Here is a 19,574-nt window from a genome sequence, read left to right as displayed (position 1 = left end):
TCAGAACCAGAGGGGCTGGAGAAATGGCTCAGTGGTTAAAAGCACTGGCTGCTTTTGCAGAGGACCCAGATTCCCAGCACCCATATGGCAGCTAACAACTGTCTGTAACTCCAGTTCCAAGGGATCCAATGCCTTCTGACCTCCACAAGCATTGCATGACACAGGTACACTTAAATACAAGCAGGCAAAACCCTCATACACAAAAATAAAATTAATAAGTAAAATATTAAGAATAAATAAATCACAACCAGAGAATAAGGCATAAAGAGTGTGAAAGGAAAGATTAATATTAGCATATATTTTAGAAATTGCTATTTTCTAAGGTTTAAGAATAAAAAAAGAAAATATCAGAATTGTGAAATTGGAATGTTCTGTGGTTGTGTTTTCTGGTTAAACAGTTCATGGCTCAGTTCCATGAAAAGATCTACCAGATGCTGAAGAACTTACTCCAGCTCTCTCCAGAAACCAAACACTGTATCTTGTCCTGGCTTGGAAACTGTTTGCATGCAAATGCAGGCCGCACCAAGATTTGGGCCAATCAGATGCCGGAAATCTTCTTCCAAATGTATGCCTCGGATGCCTTCTTTCTGAATCTGGGCGCTGCTCTCCTGAAGCTCTGCCAGCCATTTTGCAAACCCAGATCCTCTCGACTCCTCACCTTTAATCCCACTTACTGTGCCCTGAAGGAGTTGAATGATGAAGAACGAAAATTTAAAAATGTACACATGAAAGGTAAGGGGGAACTGGGCCTCTCAAAACTGTGTATATGTCACTTCTAAAACATTTACTCCCTTAGCTTTTGAGACAGTACCTCTTGCTCAAAAAAGATGGGACACATGAAGAGCTAGTTAAATGATTTTTCAACGTGGCTTTTAGAAAAACAACTGGCATCTTTTAAATGTGCTTTAGTGAGGACTTCTTTCTGGATTTGGCAGCTTTGGATGCTCATTCCTTGATCTTTTACAAAAATGAATGAAGCAAAACTGCCATCTTTTTGAACTCAGAGGTTCTAGGGGAAGGCAGTGATGTTAAGGTAGTTATAACATAGGGCTAAGCTATACGAGCACAGAGAAAGGAGTGAATAGTCACTCAGAGGTCAGGTGTCTTCATAGATGATTCTCGAAAGACAAGTTGGGCTTTACTAGGCAAAAGAGCAAGAGTATCTGTAGAAGGCAATAACAACTGTAGAGGTAAAAATCTGTAGAATGTCTTCATTGAGGAATAGTGAGATATTCCATGTGGCTAGAGCAAGGAGGAGTAGAGAGTAATCTGTGGAAAGTGTAGAGGAAGAAAGATAAGGCCAGATTGCAGAAGATTTGAACAGTATATATAGAAAAATGAAAAGAAAATTAATTAGTCGTGGTTCTACCACTCAATGAATTGCTTCTCAGTTGTGATGCATTTTCTTCTATTTTTTTACGTCCTCTTACAAATTATGAAACTGATACCCACTCAAAAGCAAACATCTTAAATACAGAAAAACAGAGTAAATGCAAATGGTCTGTTGCCTATCACTTGAAAAGGCTACGATATTATTCTTAATTTTACTTTTGGGTGATTTTTCTTGGCTCAGCAAAAGAGATTTAACTATTTCTATAGACAGAAGGAAGCCAGAAGTCTTTAGACAAGGAAGTAGTTTGAGGAGATTTGTTTTGAAGAAGATATCATTGATAGCAGTGTAGAAACTGAGCAAAAGTAAAGGGAGACTGAAGACCAAGACAGATGTCTGTGGCAAGCTGTTCACCATTCCTTTTACTTCTTCAAGGTTTGGACAGAGAAACTTGTTTGATCCCATCTGTACAAGAACCAGTATTTCCCCAGAGCTACAACCTTGTAACAGAGAACCTTGCCCTCACAGAGTATACCTTGTACTTGGGATTTCACAGGTAACTCCTTTGATGTCATTAGAAAAGAACTATTTGGAAAAAAACTTGTCTAGTTGTGTTGACAACTAGAAGGTTGAAAGTAAGTGTAAAGATTCATGTTAGAATCTAGCAGAGGAGGTGGCTAGAGAGATGGCTCAGTAGTTAAAAGCAGTTAATGCTCTTCCAGAGGACCCCATTCAGTTAGTTCCCAGCACCTACAGAGCAAATCACAGCTGTCCATAACTCTAATTCCAGGGGATCTGACACCCTCTTCTGGCCTCTGCAGGCACTGCATGCACATGGTACACCTACATACAGTCAAACAAAGCACTCATACAGAATCTAGGCTGGGTGTGGTAGCACACGCCTTTAATCACAGCTTTCAAGAGGCAGAGGCAGGTGGATATCTGTGAGTTCAAGGCCAACCTGGTCTACCCAGGGAGTTCCAGGCCAGGTAGGTCTGCATAGTGAGACCCTGTCTCAAAAAAATAAAATCTAGCAGAGAAAGAACCTACTAATTTTTTTCTACACACTTTACAAATAATTTTTTCTTTCTTTTTTTAAAAAAAGTTTTTATGGGGCTGGAGAGATGGCTTAGCAGTTCAGAACACTGGTTCTTGCAGAAGAGCTGGGTTTGAATCCCAGCACCCACATGGCAGCTAACAACTGTCTATAACTCCAGTCCCAGGGGATCGACAGCCTCTTCTGACCTCCACAGACACTGCACAACACAGGTGCACTTACCTACATGCAGGCAATACAAGCATACATATAAGAATGATAAATAAAAATTAAAAAATAAAAATAATAATAAAGTTTTTATATGTATTAGTGTTTTGCCTACATGTGTGAGCAGTGCCCAAGAGGCCAGAAAAGGGTGTCGGGTCTCCTGAAACTGGAATTAAAGACAAGTGTTAGCCACCATGTGGGTCCTGGGAATGAAATCTGGGTCTTCTGTGAGGGCAGCCAACACTCTTAACCACTAAGCCACTAAGTCATCTCTCCAGCACCACTTTACAAATTTTTTAATTAATATCTCCTATTATATGGGGAAATGGAATTATTTTCATTTTACATTTTATTCTTGAATTTTCATTACTTTTGATGCAAAAAGACCAAGCCTTTACACTCTTCATTAGAGATAAAATTAACAAAAATTAAGAAAATAGTAACAAGGGACCAGAAGATCTGTGTACCTAAGATAAAGGGAGGTCTAGAAGTGTGAAGCTTTGAGGACTAGTGTGTAGAAATTCCAAAACGGGTTCCAGTTGTCACTAGCCACATGTCACTCTACATTTTTTCCCCTTATTTGAGTATTGAGCTGAGGAATAAGTTGAAAAAACAGCAATTCCATATTTCTGATCTATAAAGAGTATTGGGAATACTGATTTTTAATGTTTGTGTAGTAGTGGGGGGAGGGTACACAGATATGCATGTAGAAGCCAGAGGTTGGCTTTGCTCTCCTCTTTGATCGTTCTTCACCATATTCTTTTAGGAAGGGCCCTCACTAAACCTAGAGCTCACTGATTCAGAAAGACTTGTTGGCCACTGAGCCCCAGGGACATGAACTCAGGTCCTCATGCTTGCAGTGTAAACACTTTACCAACTGAGCCATCTCCCCAGCTTGCAGAAATACTGATTTTCAATGCCTTCTCTGGATACTTCAATTAATACAGGGCAATTCTCAAAATTCTTCCAGCAGCAAATTATTGGAAAAATAAAAATATGTCTTTAGGGCTGAAGAGATGGCTCAGCAGTTAAGAGCACTGGCTGCTCTTTGCAGAGGACCTGGGTTCGAATCCCAGCACCTACAGGGCTAACAACTCTAACTCCAGTTCCAGGGGATCCCATGAGCACTGCACAATACAGGTGCACTTACATACGTAGATACATAACACATGCACATTAAATGAAAGTGTGTGTCTTTATTAGAGAGTTTTTCTTTAAAGGAGATGATAGGCAAAGGTTCCACATGTGCTTTTTGGGGGCGGGGACAGGGTCTCCCCGTAGCCCCAGCTGGCCTGGAACTCACTATGTAGACCAGGTTGGCCTCAAACTCCCAGAGACCCGCCTGCTTCTGCCTCCCAAGTGCTGGGATTAAAGGTGTGTGCCACGACACAACGCCCAGCTTTATCTGCTTAACAGCCTAGATGCAGACACAGAGGTCCCTGTCCTCTGCTTTCCTGGTGTAGCCCTTGACATTCCACAGGAACAAAGGAAGTAGTTTGGAATTGACCATACACATCGAACCAGTTATCTGTAGGTCTCAACTATGGGTCTTCATTTCAGTGGCAAATATTTGAACTTTTGTGAAGAAAAATTATTTTAATTAAACAACAGAAGGTTGGAAGCTCCTGAGTGGCAACTAGTTTAGATGCCATTATAATCTGGAGCCTCTTTTTACCTGCTTCATTTCACCTGGAGGCTGCTACCTATTCCTGATTGGCTTCAGATTTGTTGAATACTTGGTAACGTTTTCCCAATGCTGTGCTGTCAGTAACTTTTGTGAGTGCTTTCTATATCTTTGTACCTGCAATTCTTTACATCCTTAGAACACTAGATAAATAAATGAAGATTTGCTTTTCTGGAATGATCTATCCTAGACTGCTCTCATGACCAGCTTCCCTGACCCAGTCTCTTCTGCTTTCTTGTGGGCAGATTGCATGATCAGATGATAAAAATCAACCAAAATCTGCATCGGCTGCAAATTGCATGGCGGGATGCTCAGCAGAGTTCTAGCCCTGCTGCCGACAATCTCCGTGAGCAGTTTGAACGACTGATGACCATCTATCTTTCTACCAAGACTGCCATGACTGAGCCACAGATGCTGCAAAACTGCCTGAATTTGCAGGTGTCCATGGCTGTTCTGCTGGTTCAGCTGGCCATAGGCAATGAGGGCTCACAGCCAATAGAGCTAACTTTTCCTTTGCCAGATGGCTATAGCTCTTTGGCTTATGTGCCAGGTAAGCAGCCTCTCCCTTGGGAACTTCCTATTTATAACCACCTAAGTTTAACTGGGTCACCTTGGAAGCTTAATCCTCAAAATACTCCTTAGTTACCATTCCATTGTTTATAGAAAGACAACTCAAATTTGCAATTAATACCTTATGGTCGAAGCATGAGGATCCTCACGGTTGCTTTTCCAATTTTGTGTCCCTCCTGCTTTGCATATCAGAAAACCATCTTCAAAAGATGAACTGCAGTCAGTTTTCATAGCTGTTAATTTCTGTCATTAATACTGTTTTATCACTCAGCTTAAAAATCTGTCTAACTATGGGGCTGGAGAGATGGCTCAGTGATAACACTCATTGTTTGTTCAGAAGACCCAGGTTCAAATCCCAGCACCCACATGGCAGCTAACAACTGTCCATGTAACGCCAGTCCCAGGGGATCCAACAGCCTCTTCTGACCTCCGCAGGCATTGCATGAGTGTACTTACCTACATACAGGAAATACACACACATAAAATAAAAATAATAATTTTTTTTTAAATCTGTCTCTCTTTGAGCTTTTTTAGAAAAGAACAAATCATCTCTTGTCAGTTGACTCAGAAGAGAGATTTGTATATTTGTATGTCAGTGAGGGGTCAGTAGATACTGTCCACCAATCAGATTAAATGTTCTTGAATACTCGCTGTACTGGTCTCATATTGCTAACAGATTACCCCCAAAACATAGCAGCTTAAAATGACAAACATTATTTCACACAATTTTGTGGATCAAAAAAATCCAGGTGTTCTTAGCTATATTGGTCTAACTCAAGATACCTAATGTTGTGGCGAAAATGTCGACAAATCAGGACTATAGGAATCTGAGGACTCAACTAGGGCTGGAGGATCCACTTACAAGCCCAGTCATGTGGTGGTTGACAGGCCATTTCAGTTGCTTGCTCTATTGGCAAGCTGCCTCTTTTCCAAGCCTCACACATCTCTCAGTACCACTCATGGGATAGCAGCACAAGTGACCAAAATGAAAGCTTCAGGCTTGCATAACCTAATCTGGAAAATGGCATACCATAACTTTTGCTGCATACATCCGGGGATATCTTCCAGCCTACAAAATGTAGAAAGGGATTCACAAAGGCACAAATACCAAGAGGTGAGTGTGATTGGTGGACTATCCTGGAGCTGGTTTCCACAGTTACCAATGTTAAGAGCCTTGTTTAGTAACATCTAAAGGATGACTTAAATTATTTTAAGTGGGGGTAGTATACTAGTGTTAGAATATTTGTGTCACTACTGCTCATGTATGTATTTAGGTTTTTTGTTTGTTTTTTGGATTTTTTTTTTTTTTTGGTCTTTTTGAGACAGGGTCTTTTGAGACAGACAGCTATAGCCACATCTGGCCTGGAACTCACTCTGGAGACTAGGCTGGCCTTGATATGTTTTTGTTTTTTGAGAAGGGGTCTTGCATTTACTTAGATTAAAAATAAAATTTGATGGGGCTGGGGAGATGACTCAGCGGTTAAGAACACTGGCTGTTCTTGCAGAAGACCCAGGTTCAAATCCCAGCACCCACATGGCAGCTCTGACCTCCATAGGCATTGCATACGATGGGTGCACTTACACACATACAGGAAAATAAAAATAATAAATAAAATATTTTAAAAAATAAATAAAGAAAATAAAATTTGATACACATTTAAGAGGTCCTACATTTATTAACTTATCAGCATACTAGTACTTAGAAGGTCTTTGGATTTTTTTTTAATTTTCATTAAGTATTAGTGTGAAAGGGAGAGATTGAGATGTTGTTTAAGAGCAACAGACAGATTTTAGCTAATCCCAATAACTCTTTTTCAGAATTTTTTGCAGATAACCTGGGTGATTTCCTCATCTTTCTCCGACGTTTTGCTGATGACGTCTTGGAGACATCAGCAGATTCCCTGGAGCATGTCCTTCACTTCATCACCATTTTCACTGGAAGCATAGAAAGGTGACGTGCTCAAAGCTTGTCCTATCACTGTTTACAGCTGCAAAATATTTGGACAACTTCTAAACCAAGAAATAAACAAGCCTGAATCATAAGGGGTTGCCTTCAGGAGTTATGTTAACATTAATGAATCACCTGACCATCCTTATGGGTAGCCAAACATCTCACTGTGGAGAGGCATAATAAGCAAAGGACTTTGCCCACAGAGAGTTAGTTTGCACCTGCACATAAGGAACCTAATGGGAATTCTACTACCAGTCCCTGGTTTAAAGTAGTTAACCAGAATACCAGAAACCTTCCCAAGGGCATCCAAGTGCTGAGCTCTTGTATGAATTGTGGGAACCAGAGCTTGCTCCTTCAGTTTTGAGTTGGATAAGCAATAAGCTTGGGTTGACATTATTTCTAATCTTAAATCTTCTCACTCATAGCTTCTATCCTTCTTTCCCAAACAGAAGTACTATTGTTTTAATGTATAAGCCAAAGGAAATACTCTGTGCACCAAAATAAAGAGAATGATCACAGTTCCCCAAGGCTTATTAGTAAGAAGTAGTCAGAAACCAACCCTTCACTGAGCTGAGCAGAACTAATAAGTCATAAACATGTATTGAATAGACATAGTAGGGATTTGGGATACTGTAAGATAATTATAACCTAATCTACCCCAGAAAGCTTGGACAGGCAAATTTATCCAATATTAACCTGTCAGAGAATAGTACAAAGTAAGTAATGCATTATTATAGAGAAGAAAATTGAATCTCTAAGCATTACATGGAAACTGAAGTACTCACCCGCCTCCTTGGTAAGTTGTCATCTCAAGAGTTAAATGGACAGGACATGGTAGAGCACATTTGTAACCTCAATGCTCAGACGGCAGAGGCAGGAAGATTGCTACAAGTTCAAGGCCAGCCTGGTCTGCATAGAGAGTTCCATGCAGCCAGCGCTACATACAGAGACCGTCTCCATACAAAAGAGTTAAATAGTATACCCACATTCTCCCAGTATTAACAAACTGCAGGAGTGATCCTGTTTATTCCTATAAGGATGATAGAGGACATGCCGGTTCCCTTTGTGAAAAGAGCAGTCATATTTGAGAGACTACCTGCTCCTCTTGCTTTCTACCCTCTGCAGAATGAAGAATCCCCACCTAAGGGCCAAACTAGCCGAGGTACTGGAAGCAGTGATGCCTCACCTGGATCAGACCCCAAATCCCTTGATGTCTAGTGTGTTCCACCGAAAACGGGTGTTCTGCAACTTTCAGTATGCACCTCAACTTTCAGAAGCCCTAATCAAGGTTTTTGTGGACATTGAATTTACAGGTAAAGCAGTCATATAGCAAGGTGTAGAACTAAGAGCTAAGGATTTCAATTTGATCACTTTCAAATACCAGAGCCGTGTCAAGTATCAGCTCCTGAGTACCTGCTATGTGCCCGACTTGATGCAGAGTGCTTTTTAAATATATCATTAAGTTGTCCCTATCTGAAAAGTTTGTCTTTATTGTCCTCATTTCATTGCTTAGTCAAATCATACATGAGAGCATCTGATTAAAAATCTTCCTTTTGTGGGTAAGAGTTGTTTGGGTGGTCTTGTTTTCGTGGTTCTAGAAATGGCACTCAGGGCTTTAAGCTTGCTAAGCAAACACTCTATCACTGAGCTATATCCCTAGAGAAAATTCCTTTATTTTGACCAGACCATAGTGTGGCAAACTGATACATACGTGTAATCCAGCATTTAGAAGGCTGAGGCAGGAGGACCCTAAGTCTAAGGCAAGCCTGGGCTACACAGTGAGAAAAAGGAAAAAGAAAAAGGCCTGGAGACACGGCTCAGTAAGTAAAGTGCTTGCCATACATATATAAGATCTGAGTTTGAACTCCAGAATCCATGGGGAAAAAAGCCAGGTGTAGCAGTGTGTACCTGTAATCTCAGTTCTAGGAGGCAGAGACAGGAAGATACCTGGGGCTTGCTGGCCAGCTAAATCTAACCAAATCAGTTAGCTCCAGTTCTCAAAAAATAAGATGGTAAGCAGTTAAGGAAGACAGTGTTGACCTCTAGCCTCCACAAATGCATGTACCCATAAGCGTACACACATATAAACATGTATGCACACATTAAAAATAATCAATTAAAATAAAGGAAAGAATACTGGTAGACAACATTGTCTTTCTCTTTAGTCCTGAGCCCCTGGGTTTGATTAAGCAGTACTCTGTCTGAACTAGTAGTCAAGATAGGTTAAGCAGTTGTATAAGATTCTTCTTAAAGAAGATTTCCGGCATCCAGTGATATATGCAACTAACATTTTAAAAGACATGTAACATTTTACTTGCTTACTTTCCATATTTGGTTACTAGCTTTGTCGTTTACCTCAGGGTCTTAATTTCTTCATCAGTAAAATGAGTCAAAATGATGACTACATGAAATGGTCATGTAGCTCTTCACCACACATAAGGAGTTACAGTCAGTCACAGTGGTTATCTCATTATGTGACCATACAACCAATATATGTAATGTGATAGTCTCTGATAGACCAAGCTGGCCTTGAACTCACAGAGATCCGCCTGCCTCTGCCTCCCAAGTGCTGGGACTACAGGCGTGCACTACCACGCCCGGCTTTTTTTTTTTTTTTTTATGCATATGAGTGTATTGCCTGCATGTATGTGAGTGCACCCATGTCATGCAATGCCGCGGAGGTCAGAAGAGGGCTTCAGATTCCCCTGGAACTGGAGTTAAGGACGGTTCGTAGCTGTCATGTGGGTGCTGGGAATCGAACCCTGGTCCTCTTTAAGAGCAGTCAGTGCTCTTAACTGCTGAGCCATCTCTCCAGCCCCATTCCTGATATATTTCTAAAGAAGTGAAAGTTGGAAAAATTTTGGTCTATCAGACAGAGTGGTACATACCTGTAATCTCAACACATCAGAGCCAGAGGCAAAAGAGTGAATTAGAAACCAGCCTGGGGAGCTGGAGATTATGGTTCAGTGGTTTAGAGCTCTTGCTGCTCTTACAGAGGATCCAGGCTCAGTTCCCAGCACCCACATAACAGCTCACAACCATTCATAACTCTAATTCTAGGGCATGCAATGCCCTCTTTTGGTCTTACTGGGCACTGTAAGCATGTGATGTTCATATATACATGCTGGCAAAACACTCATACACATAAAACTAACTAAATCTAAGCCAGGTGTCGTGGCACATGACTTTAATCCCAGTGCTCAGGAGGCAGAGGCAGGCAGATCTCTGTGAGATCAAGACCAGCCTGGTCTTATATAGCAAGTTCCAGGTCAGCTGGGACTACAGGGAGACCCTGTCTCAAAAAAAGACAAAAAAAAACTAAATATTTTAAATTTTTTTTTAATGTTATGAGTATTTGCCTGTATGTGTGTATGTGCAATGCAATCATGTCATGCAATGCCTGTGGAGGTCAGAATAGAGTGTTAGATCCCCTGGAACTAGAGTCACAGATGGTTATTAGCCACCTTGTGAGTGCTAGGAACTAAACCCAGGTCTTCTGCAAAAGCAGCCAGTGCTCTTAACAGCTGAGTCATCTCTTCAGCCCCAAATAAATTTTTTTAAGGAAGAAAGTAAAGGAGGGAAGAGGAAGGAAGGAGGGAGGGACAGAGGGACAGAGGGAGGGAGGGAGGAAGGAAAGAAGAAAGGAAGGAAAGGAGGAAGGAAGGAAAAGAAACTAACCTGGGTTATATAGCAAGAACCTGTCAAATAAATGAATAAATAAATATTTTAGAAGACGCATTAAGCAGAGCCAGAGAAAAAAACCTAGGCCTTCTACATTCTATGTATTTATCTATCTTCATTCTTCTTTTATTACATGACCTAATCTGTAGAGTTCTTGTAATATTGTTGGTAATTTAAACACTGTATAAGTCTCAGATTTTTAGCTCCTGACCTGATTTTTTGGAACAATTAAGAACCAGTTGGCTACATGGTTGAGATGTCGTCTATAAAGAAGGTGGTGATTTGGCTGGAGAGATAGCTCCAGTTAAGAGCACTGGCTGCTCTTCCAGAGGACCTGGGTTTGGTTCCCATCACCCACATAGTAGCTGACTGTCATCTGTAACTCTAGTTCCAGGCAATCCAGTGTTTTTATCTGACCTCTGTGCATTTGTACACACATGGTACACTTACAGGCAAAACAATCATACACATAAAAATAAATAAAATATAAAGATTTCTTAGTGTCCCATTCTGTACTGATTGACCAACATAGTGGCCAGCACAGAGACCTCATAAAATGTTCTACATTGGGACACACAAGCATTTATTCTTGAATTTTTTTTTTAATACACCTTGGTCCCGGTCCCTTACTGGGTAAGACACCCTTTACATCTGTTTCCCTCTTGTCAAGAAAATAAACACTTGAGCCAGGCATGGATGGATCTCTGTGAGATGGAGGCCTACTTGGCCTCCATCAAGTATCAAGTGCCAGGCCAGCTGGGACTACAGGAAGACCCCATCTCAAAAAAGACAAAAAAAAAAGAAAAGAAACACTTGGTCTTGGCCTAATTCTACACCTTTAGTCATTTCTAGAGAAGGCTGGGGAAATAGCTCAGTGGTAGAGCATTTGCCTACCATGTGCAAGGCCTAGTTTTGTTTTTAATAGAATATCTTTTATTTATTATTTGACAGTGTTATACATATAAGCAATGCTTCTTAATCATATGTACCCCCATTTTAACCTTTCCTTTCCCCCTAGGAGTGCCCACCCAACACATCTCCCTTCCCACTTCCTGTCCCTTACCTTTTTTTTTTAAACAGGATATCTCTTTGTAGCCCAGATTGGCCTAGAATTCACTATGTAGACCAGGCTGCCCTTGAACTCAACAGAGATCAGCCTGCCTCTGCCTCCCAAGTGCTGGGATTAAAGCCGTTAGCCACCACACCCAGCTTACCCTTTTTTGTTAATAACCCACTGAGTCTAGTTAGTGCTGCCAGTTGTGATGTTTACTGATCTTGTTGACTTGATCTTGTACAGATAATCATAGTTAAGGCCTAGATTTTATCCCCAGCAGGACAAAGAAAAGGGGGAAAGAAAAAAAGGAGGGAGGGAACTCCTAGGGAAGACTGAATAACCCTGACATTCAGAATATAAAAGCGCCTCTAGACATAAGCCCCTGCCCATTCTCTAACAGACCTCCTTTGTTGAGTTCTTGTTCTCACCTTACTCTAGGAGACCCCCATCAATTTGAACAGAAGTTTAATTACCGCCGCCCCATGTATCCCATCCTAAGATACATGTGGGGGACAGATACCTATCGGGAGAGCATTAAGGTAAGAATTTTTAATGAAACCAGTTGCTTCAGGTCAGCCTTGGCGAGTTGTGATTCAATACTAAAGTATTTCTTCTTGGGCTGGAATTCACAGGATTTGGCTGACTATGCCTCTAAGAATTTAGAAGCCATGAATCCCCCACTTTTCCTCCGTTTTCTTAACCTGCTAATGAATGATGCGATCTTTCTTTTGGATGAAGCTATACAGGTAAAAAAGAAAAAAAAAAAAGTAACACTTCCTTATACCATCATTTTTGGGTTTGGGCTTTGGTTTTGTTGTTTGGTTGGTTGGTTGGTTGGGGTTTTACTTTGTTTTTTGTTTTGTTTTGTTTTTTGAGACAAGGTCTCATCCCTCTATAGCCCAGGCTAGCCTCAAACTCAGAGCAGTCCATCTGCCTTAGCCTCCCAGAGTGCTGAGATTACAGCCATGAACCACTACACCTGGCGAAGAACATATTCTTTTGGCCTTTTAATTAATTATAATAGAGCAGTTCTGTACTCCAGTGGTCTTAAACCAAAAGCATATGAGCAGTAGTGCACCTCCAAACTAACCATTACAGAGTTTTCTAGGTTATTATTCCATTAGAGACAAGATCAAGATGGCTCTTGATCTTGGATGGTTCTTCAGTAGAGTTAAAGGGACTGTAATAAAACCAAACTACCATGTACCAGCAGACCAGCAGAAAGAACTATGGGATCTTAGCTCTGGTCAGTGACCACCAGGATGATTCATTGCATGACTGTATTAGTCACTTTTCTATTGCTGTGATAGAAATACTGACCCAAGCAATTTATAGGAGGAAGAGTTTATTTGAGTGTATGGTTCCAGGGGAATTACAGTCCATCATGGCAGGGAGGTATGGTGGCTAGAGGTGGCTGGAGCAGGAGCAGCAGAAGCTAAGCTCTCACATCATCACGCAGGCACAGGAAGCAAGAGAGCAACTGGAGATCCTGCAAGGCTTAAGAACTCTCTAAGCCCATCCCCAGTGACATGCTTCCTCCACAGTAGCCACACCTTCTAAAAACCTCCCAAAACAGTGCCACCATCTGGGGACAGAGTGTCCAAATACTTGGAGCTTATGGGGGACATTTTCATTCAAACCATCACAATAACCAAATACCCAAGAAAAACACCCTGAAATGAAAGATTTATTTGAACTCACAGTTTCAGATTTCAATCCAAGGCTAGCTACACTTCAGGCTTGAGGCTAGGCAGAATCTCATAATTGGGGCAGGAGCACGAGTTATAAGCTAGGCTGTGACTGAAGGAGATGCAGGTCAATCCCAAGCAGGGCCAACTGGACAGTCACCCATTCTCACTGACAACCCACTGAGTAACTTGTGGGTCTGGTCTCCTGCTCTTTTCATGATGTTACACTCTGAGATTTAAAATAGGTTTCCTAAGGAACTGAGAGCCGTTCCTATTATAAACAGACCTTGTTAAGCAAGAACAGTGTGATTCAGAGTGAAGCAGATGGCATTCTCTGGAGACTGTTTAACTCATTGTTTGCCACAACAGTAAGGATGAGAGGTAAAGGGTTTGAAGTAATTACCATGTCCTTCCAGACAGCATGCATATTCATATAATTTTGGTTTTGAGTAAGCAAGTTTTGAACTTTTTGTATTTTTTTTTTATCTTTTAGGAAGGATTCCTTTCTGTGGTCTGGTTTTTAGACCTATGTTTCATATACTACTCTATTTTAGCCTCCTTTCTATCTCCTAATAGTATACTAGTTCTGAGGGATTATCAGTTTACCCAGGCGAAAATAAATCTGTGGGGGGGCTGGAGAGATGACTCAGCAATTAAGAGCACTGGCTCTTTTTGCAGAAGACCCAGGTTCAAATCCCAGCACCCACATGGCAGCTAACGACTGTCTATAACTCCAGTTCCAGGGGATCCAGAAGCCTCTTCTGTCCTCCGTAGGCATTACACCACATGGGTGCACTTACCTACATTCAGGCAATACACGTATACACATAAAATAAAAATAATAAATGGCCGGGCGTGGTGGTGCATGCCTTTGATCCCAGCACTCAGGAGGCAGAGGCAGGCAGATCTCTGTGAGTTCGAGGCCAGCCTGGTCTCCATAGGGAATCGAGGCCAGCTGGGGTACAGGGAAACCCTGTCTCAAAAAGACCAAAAAGAAAAAATAATAATAAATAAAATATTTAAAAATAAATAAATAAATCTGAGCTGGGCGTGGTGGTGCACACCTGTAGTCCCAGCACTTGGGAGGCAGAGGCAGGCGGGTCTGTGTGTTTCAAACCATCCTGGTCTTCATAGTGAGGTTCCGGACAGCTTGGGCTACAGGGAGACCCTGTCTCAAAAAGACCAAAATAAATAAATAAATCTGGCTGGGTGTGGTGGTCCATGCCTTTAGTCCCAGCACTCGGGAGGCAGAGGCAAGCAGATCTCTGTGAGTTCAAAGCCAGCCTGGTCTCCAGAGTGAATCGAGGACAGCTTGGGGCTACAGGGAGACCCTGTCTCAAAAAGACCAAAAATAAATTTGTATGAGGATACAATTTCTTATTTACAAGTTTTTTTATTATTGTTTATAATGTACAGTTATTATGTGTGTCTGTCTCTGTGTGCACATTTGCCATTGTGCATATGTAGAGGTCGGGACAACCTGTGGGAGTCTCCTTCTACCATATGGGTTCTAGAGATTGAACTCAGCTCATTAGGCTTGACAGCAAGTGCCTTACCCCACTGAGCCACCTCACCAGCCCTCCAGAAGTTCTTTAAGCTCTAACCCTGCACAAAGGTTTATGTCCCTTATATGGTCTCTGGTTTTCCCAACCTAATTGATTGGATTTTAATTAAGGCCTCTTATATGTCATGATCCTTCATCTGCCTTTTTCTTCTCTGATATATCCCATCTCTGGTTTCTGTAGTATTTGAGCAAGATAAAGATTCAGCAGATTGAGAAGGATAGAGGCGAATGGGATAGTCTGACTCCAGAAGCCCGCCGAGAAAAAGAGGCTGGCCTACAGATGTTTGGGCAGCTGGCACGTTTCCATAACATCATGTCCAATGAAACAATTGGTACTCTGTCCTTCCTGACATCAGGTAAGAACATGAAGGCCTGCTCTCCCCTTTCCCAAAAATGTAGGAATCAAGGACTGTTCATTTAGGGCATCAGCCTAACTGAAATTTAACACTTTGGATCTGGGGCTGGAGATGTCTATAGTTCCAGCTGATAGTGCTTGCCTAACCTGCAAGAAACCCTGGGTTCATTCACCAGCACCACATAAACCAGGTACAGTGGCACATACCTATAATCCCTGCACTCTGGAGGTGGAGGTAGGAGAATTACAAGTCAAGTCCCTCGGCTACAAAATGTGTTCCAGGAATACAAGAGACACTGTTTTAAAAAAAAAAAATTTTTTTTTAATGGACCCTGGGGACTGTATCTTCCACATCTGAAGGTGAAACAAATCACCAGAGAAACTTCAAAAAGAATGATGATGCCCATTACTGACATGCCAGAAAAGTATGAGTTGGTAACAACTGGGTTTCTAGAAAGGGCTGGGAATATAACTCAGTGGTAGAGTGCATGAAGTTCAATCCCTAGTACCAAAAAAGGTCTATATGAGGAGAAGTTAGCCATGTAACCATATGTATATATACATATTATATATTACATATGTTCATGTATGTACTGTATTTAAGTGTGCTGCTATAAGTATTAGATCCACACTGTAAGACAGCATTAAAAATACATATATGTAAAGCTAGCCATGGGGTGGAATGACTGTAATCCCACTTAAGAGGTAGAAACAATAGGATCATAAGTTCCAGGCCAGCCTGGGCTACATAGTGTCACCCTGTCTCAAAAAGCAAAGGACAGGGTGGGAGGGAGGGAAGAAGAGAGGGAGATCATTTTCATTCACTGATTCACTAAATTTAATAAGTGTGATATGACACCTAGTGAGTAGGCATTAAAGAAAACATTCTAATGTGAAACACAAAAAAGTAGATGAAAACTTTTTTTTTTTTGAGACAAGGTCTCCGTATAGCTCCAGCTGGCCTGGAAGTCATTATATAGACAAGAATGGCCTCAGTCTCACAGAGACTCACCTGCCTTTGCCTCCCAAATGCTGTCGTTAATAAAGCATGTACCACCACTCCCAGCAAATTAAAACTTTTGAAACTTCTTTCGCATCAGGATAATCAGAGAAGATAAAGCAGTCACAAACTAAGAACAAAAAAAAAACACTAAAATAGATTATTCAAAGGATAAGAAAGAACTTTTGGGTATTGAAAATATGACTTTAGGGGCTGGAGAGATGGTTCAGGGCTAGGAGCACTGACTGGTCTTGCAGAGGACCTGGGTTTGATTCCCAGCACCCACATGGCGGCTACGAACACTCCTTAACTCCAGTTCCAGGGGAATCTGAAGCCCTCTTCTGACTTCACGGCACTGCACAACATGGGTGCACTCACATACATGCAGGCAATACATTCATACACATAAAATAAAAATAATAAAAGTAAAATAAAGAAAAAAGAAATGACTTTAGTGGCTGGAGAGATAGCTGCTCAGCAGTTAAGAGCATTGGCTGTTCTTGCAGAGAACCCAGGTTTGATTTCTAGCACCCACATGGCAGCTAACAACCATCTGTAACTCCAGTTCCAGGGATCCAATGCCTTCTGACCTCTACAGGCTTGCATGACACGACACAGGTATACTTACATACATGTAGGCAATACACTCATACACATAAAAATAATAAAATACTTTAAAAAAAGAAAATATATGACTTTAAATATTTAAATAGTCAAAGGTTTAAAAGACTAAATTCAGGAAATTCTTCCATTAAAGAAAATGAGATGGAAATTAAGAGAGAAAGGATTAAAAAAATGAAGGATGGAACTAGAAAGTGCCAAAAAAAAGAAGTAAAATGAGGGGCTGGTGGGATGTCTCGGTGGATAAGGCACCTGCCACCATGCCAGACAACCTGAGTTTGATCCCTGGGACCCACATGGTGGAATAAAAGAACTAACTCCCACAAGTTGTCCTCTGACTGCTACATGTACACTGGCTGAATGTAGACCCTCTCCCCAACATATAATAAATTTTTTTTATTTTTTTTTCGGTCTTTTTGTGACAGGGTTTCCCTCTAGTCCCAGCTGGCCTGGCACTCGCTGTGTAGACCAGGCTGGCCTCAAACTCACAGAGATCCGCCTGCCTCTGCCTTTTAAGTGTTGGGATTTGGGAATTAAAGGTGTATGCCACCATGCCCGGCAATAAATAAAATTTTTTAAAGAAAAAAAATAATATATGCTACATTTAACAAGCCAGATAGTATGAAAAACTGTGCTTAGTGGTGTTCTTGATTTTCAATTTTAGTCATTACTGTTCTTTATTACTATTTATTTGTTACTACTGTATATGTATGTTCATGTTGGGTGCTCATGCCACAGTACTTGTGTGGAGATCAGAAGACAACTCTGTGAGTCAGTTCTCTCCTTCCACTTTAAATGAGTTCTAGGGATCAAACCCAGTCCCAAGGTTGTGCAGCAAGAGCCTTTACCTGCTGAGCCATCTTCCTGGCCCAGGCATTATTTTTGACTCTAATATAGATGAGCATTTAGCTCTCACTTCCTGTCCCTCTTTCTCAAGTGCAAATCCCCCAACATACAATCAAAATTTTAATTAAATAATTTATTGTTTGTCATTAAGATTATGTAAGTATCATTCATAGCAGAGTCCTATGTCCTAATGAATATATATGGCTCTTTGTACATATAACTTAAAAAAAAATTCAGAGTATCTAGCACTAAATCCTTTCCAAACTCTTCACCAGATGTATTATCATTTCTATCTGTTCTTTAATTTGGGGGACTATTCCTTCCAGAGGGTTCACTCCTTTGCACCAACTTGGATTGCTCTCTAGGTCCCTAAATTTGTGGCCACACAAATTCTTTCCACCACCATATTGGGAATTCTCCTTATAACTCCTTTTGTTTAAAGGGTACACTGAAATAAATGTGTTACCTTTACATGTGAACACATCCTTATCTTACTTTCTAACAGGCTGGTGATTTAGCTGTCATTAGTATTCTAGACCAGAAAAATACTGTCTCTCAAAAATATGTACCAGCTTCAAATGTCAACGTTGCAAAGTCCAAAGGCACCTGATTCTAAGCTGTGGTGCATTACCTGACTTTCCTCAAGGACCCTTGGGATCTTCTTTTTTACCATAAGTTCCTAATATTTCGTAAGTATATGTAGGTATTAAAATCACAGTGTACGTTTTAAGAAAAACAAAAACTCTCTGCTGGGCCCTTTCAATTTAGAGTCTATGTTCAGGCTCAGGAAAATTTTTGGTAGTTGTTGTTAATTTCTTTTGCTACATTACCTTTCTTTTTTAAATTAACATTTTTTTATGTATTTTGTGTGCCTCTGAGGGAGAGCAAGGGGAGGGGGAGCTGAGCACATGCCATGGTGTGCAAGCACCTTTGCCTGCCCAACCAATTCAGCAGCCCACTTTATTTTTTCTTAAATGTTTGGAGTTCATGCCCTATGACCTGGCAGGCTTCATACAGATTTATTGTGAAAAAGTAGTAAGTCTGTGAGCTAAGTACAGTTGTCCCCCATTATTTTCAAGGCCTCTGTTTGAAACTGCAGATAGTGCCAACCCTTGCATATACTATTTTTCTCTATACATACACATTTGTGATGAAGTTTAACTTGTAAATTAGGCCAGAACTAATTGCCATAGATCTCAGCACCCTCAGCAAGTAATTTTTTTTTTTCTTATGTCAAGCACTTTCATCTTTTCACCTAAAGGAAACACTTTATAGCTTCTCTTTGGCATTCCAAATTGCCTTTGGGGGACATTGAAATAAGAAGGGGAGCTGGGGCTGGGTGTGGTGGTGCACACCTTTGGTCCCAGCACTCGGGAGGCAGGGACAGGCGGATCTCTGTGAGTTTACGGCCAGCCTGGTCTACATAGTGAGTTCCAGGACACCTGGGGCTACAGGGAGACCCTGCCTCAAAAAGAAAGGGAGCTGGGCGTGGTGGCACTTGCCTTTAATCCCAGCACTCAGGAGGGAGAGGGAGGCAGAAGCAGGTGGATCTCTGTGAGATCAAGGCCAGCCTGGTATACATAGTAAGTTCCAGACCAGCTGGGCTACAGGGAGACGCTGTCTCAAAAAGACTTTAAAAAAAAAAAAAAGAAGAAGAAAGGGTTCCTGCTATACTGTCCACAGCAGCCATCTGACAACCAAGAAAGCCACTAAGAGATAAATGGTCAGCTAATGTATACAGTTCAATCTGCTGGACAGAGGGATGCACACATCCAGCCTAAGAGTTCATCATACTGTTCAGAATATCACACAGTTTAAAATGAATTACTTATTCTTAGAATTGTCTTCTTAAATAGGCATGGTGATATGTACCTATATTCACAGCTACCTAAGTGAATGAGGCAGGAGAATTGCCTAGTTAACATAGTAAAAAATTGTCTCAAATATATATATATATGTATATATG

At 41.1% G+C, this 19,574-nt stretch overlaps 1 protein-coding gene across 1 annotated transcript in view; it reads left to right on the top strand.

The window, feature by feature from the left end:
* Nucleotides 1-19,574, top strand: part of Ube4a (ubiquitination factor E4A) — a 52,034-nt gene that overhangs the window by 22,254 nt on the left and 10,206 nt on the right. Inside the window, exons 9-16 of the mRNA XM_008850895.3 lie at nucleotides 399-732; nucleotides 1,766-1,886; nucleotides 4,524-4,828; nucleotides 6,667-6,799; nucleotides 7,925-8,112; nucleotides 11,973-12,073; nucleotides 12,167-12,280; nucleotides 14,968-15,142. Of these exons, the coding sequence (XP_008849117.1) occupies nucleotides 399-732; nucleotides 1,766-1,886; nucleotides 4,524-4,828; nucleotides 6,667-6,799; nucleotides 7,925-8,112; nucleotides 11,973-12,073; nucleotides 12,167-12,280; nucleotides 14,968-15,142 (1,471 nt within the window). The remainder of the gene's footprint in view (nucleotides 1-398; nucleotides 733-1,765; nucleotides 1,887-4,523; nucleotides 4,829-6,666; nucleotides 6,800-7,924; nucleotides 8,113-11,972; nucleotides 12,074-12,166; nucleotides 12,281-14,967; nucleotides 15,143-19,574) is intronic.

This window comes from Nannospalax galili, unplaced genomic scaffold (assembly GCF_000622305.1).
Source record: "Nannospalax galili isolate Female #2095 unplaced genomic scaffold, S.galili_v1.0 scaffold265, whole genome shotgun sequence".
NCBI lineage: Eukaryota > Metazoa > Chordata > Mammalia > Rodentia > Spalacidae > Nannospalax > Nannospalax galili.
The sequence above is the reverse complement of the archived record's forward strand: the minus strand, read 5'-3'. Positions and strand labels throughout refer to the sequence as shown.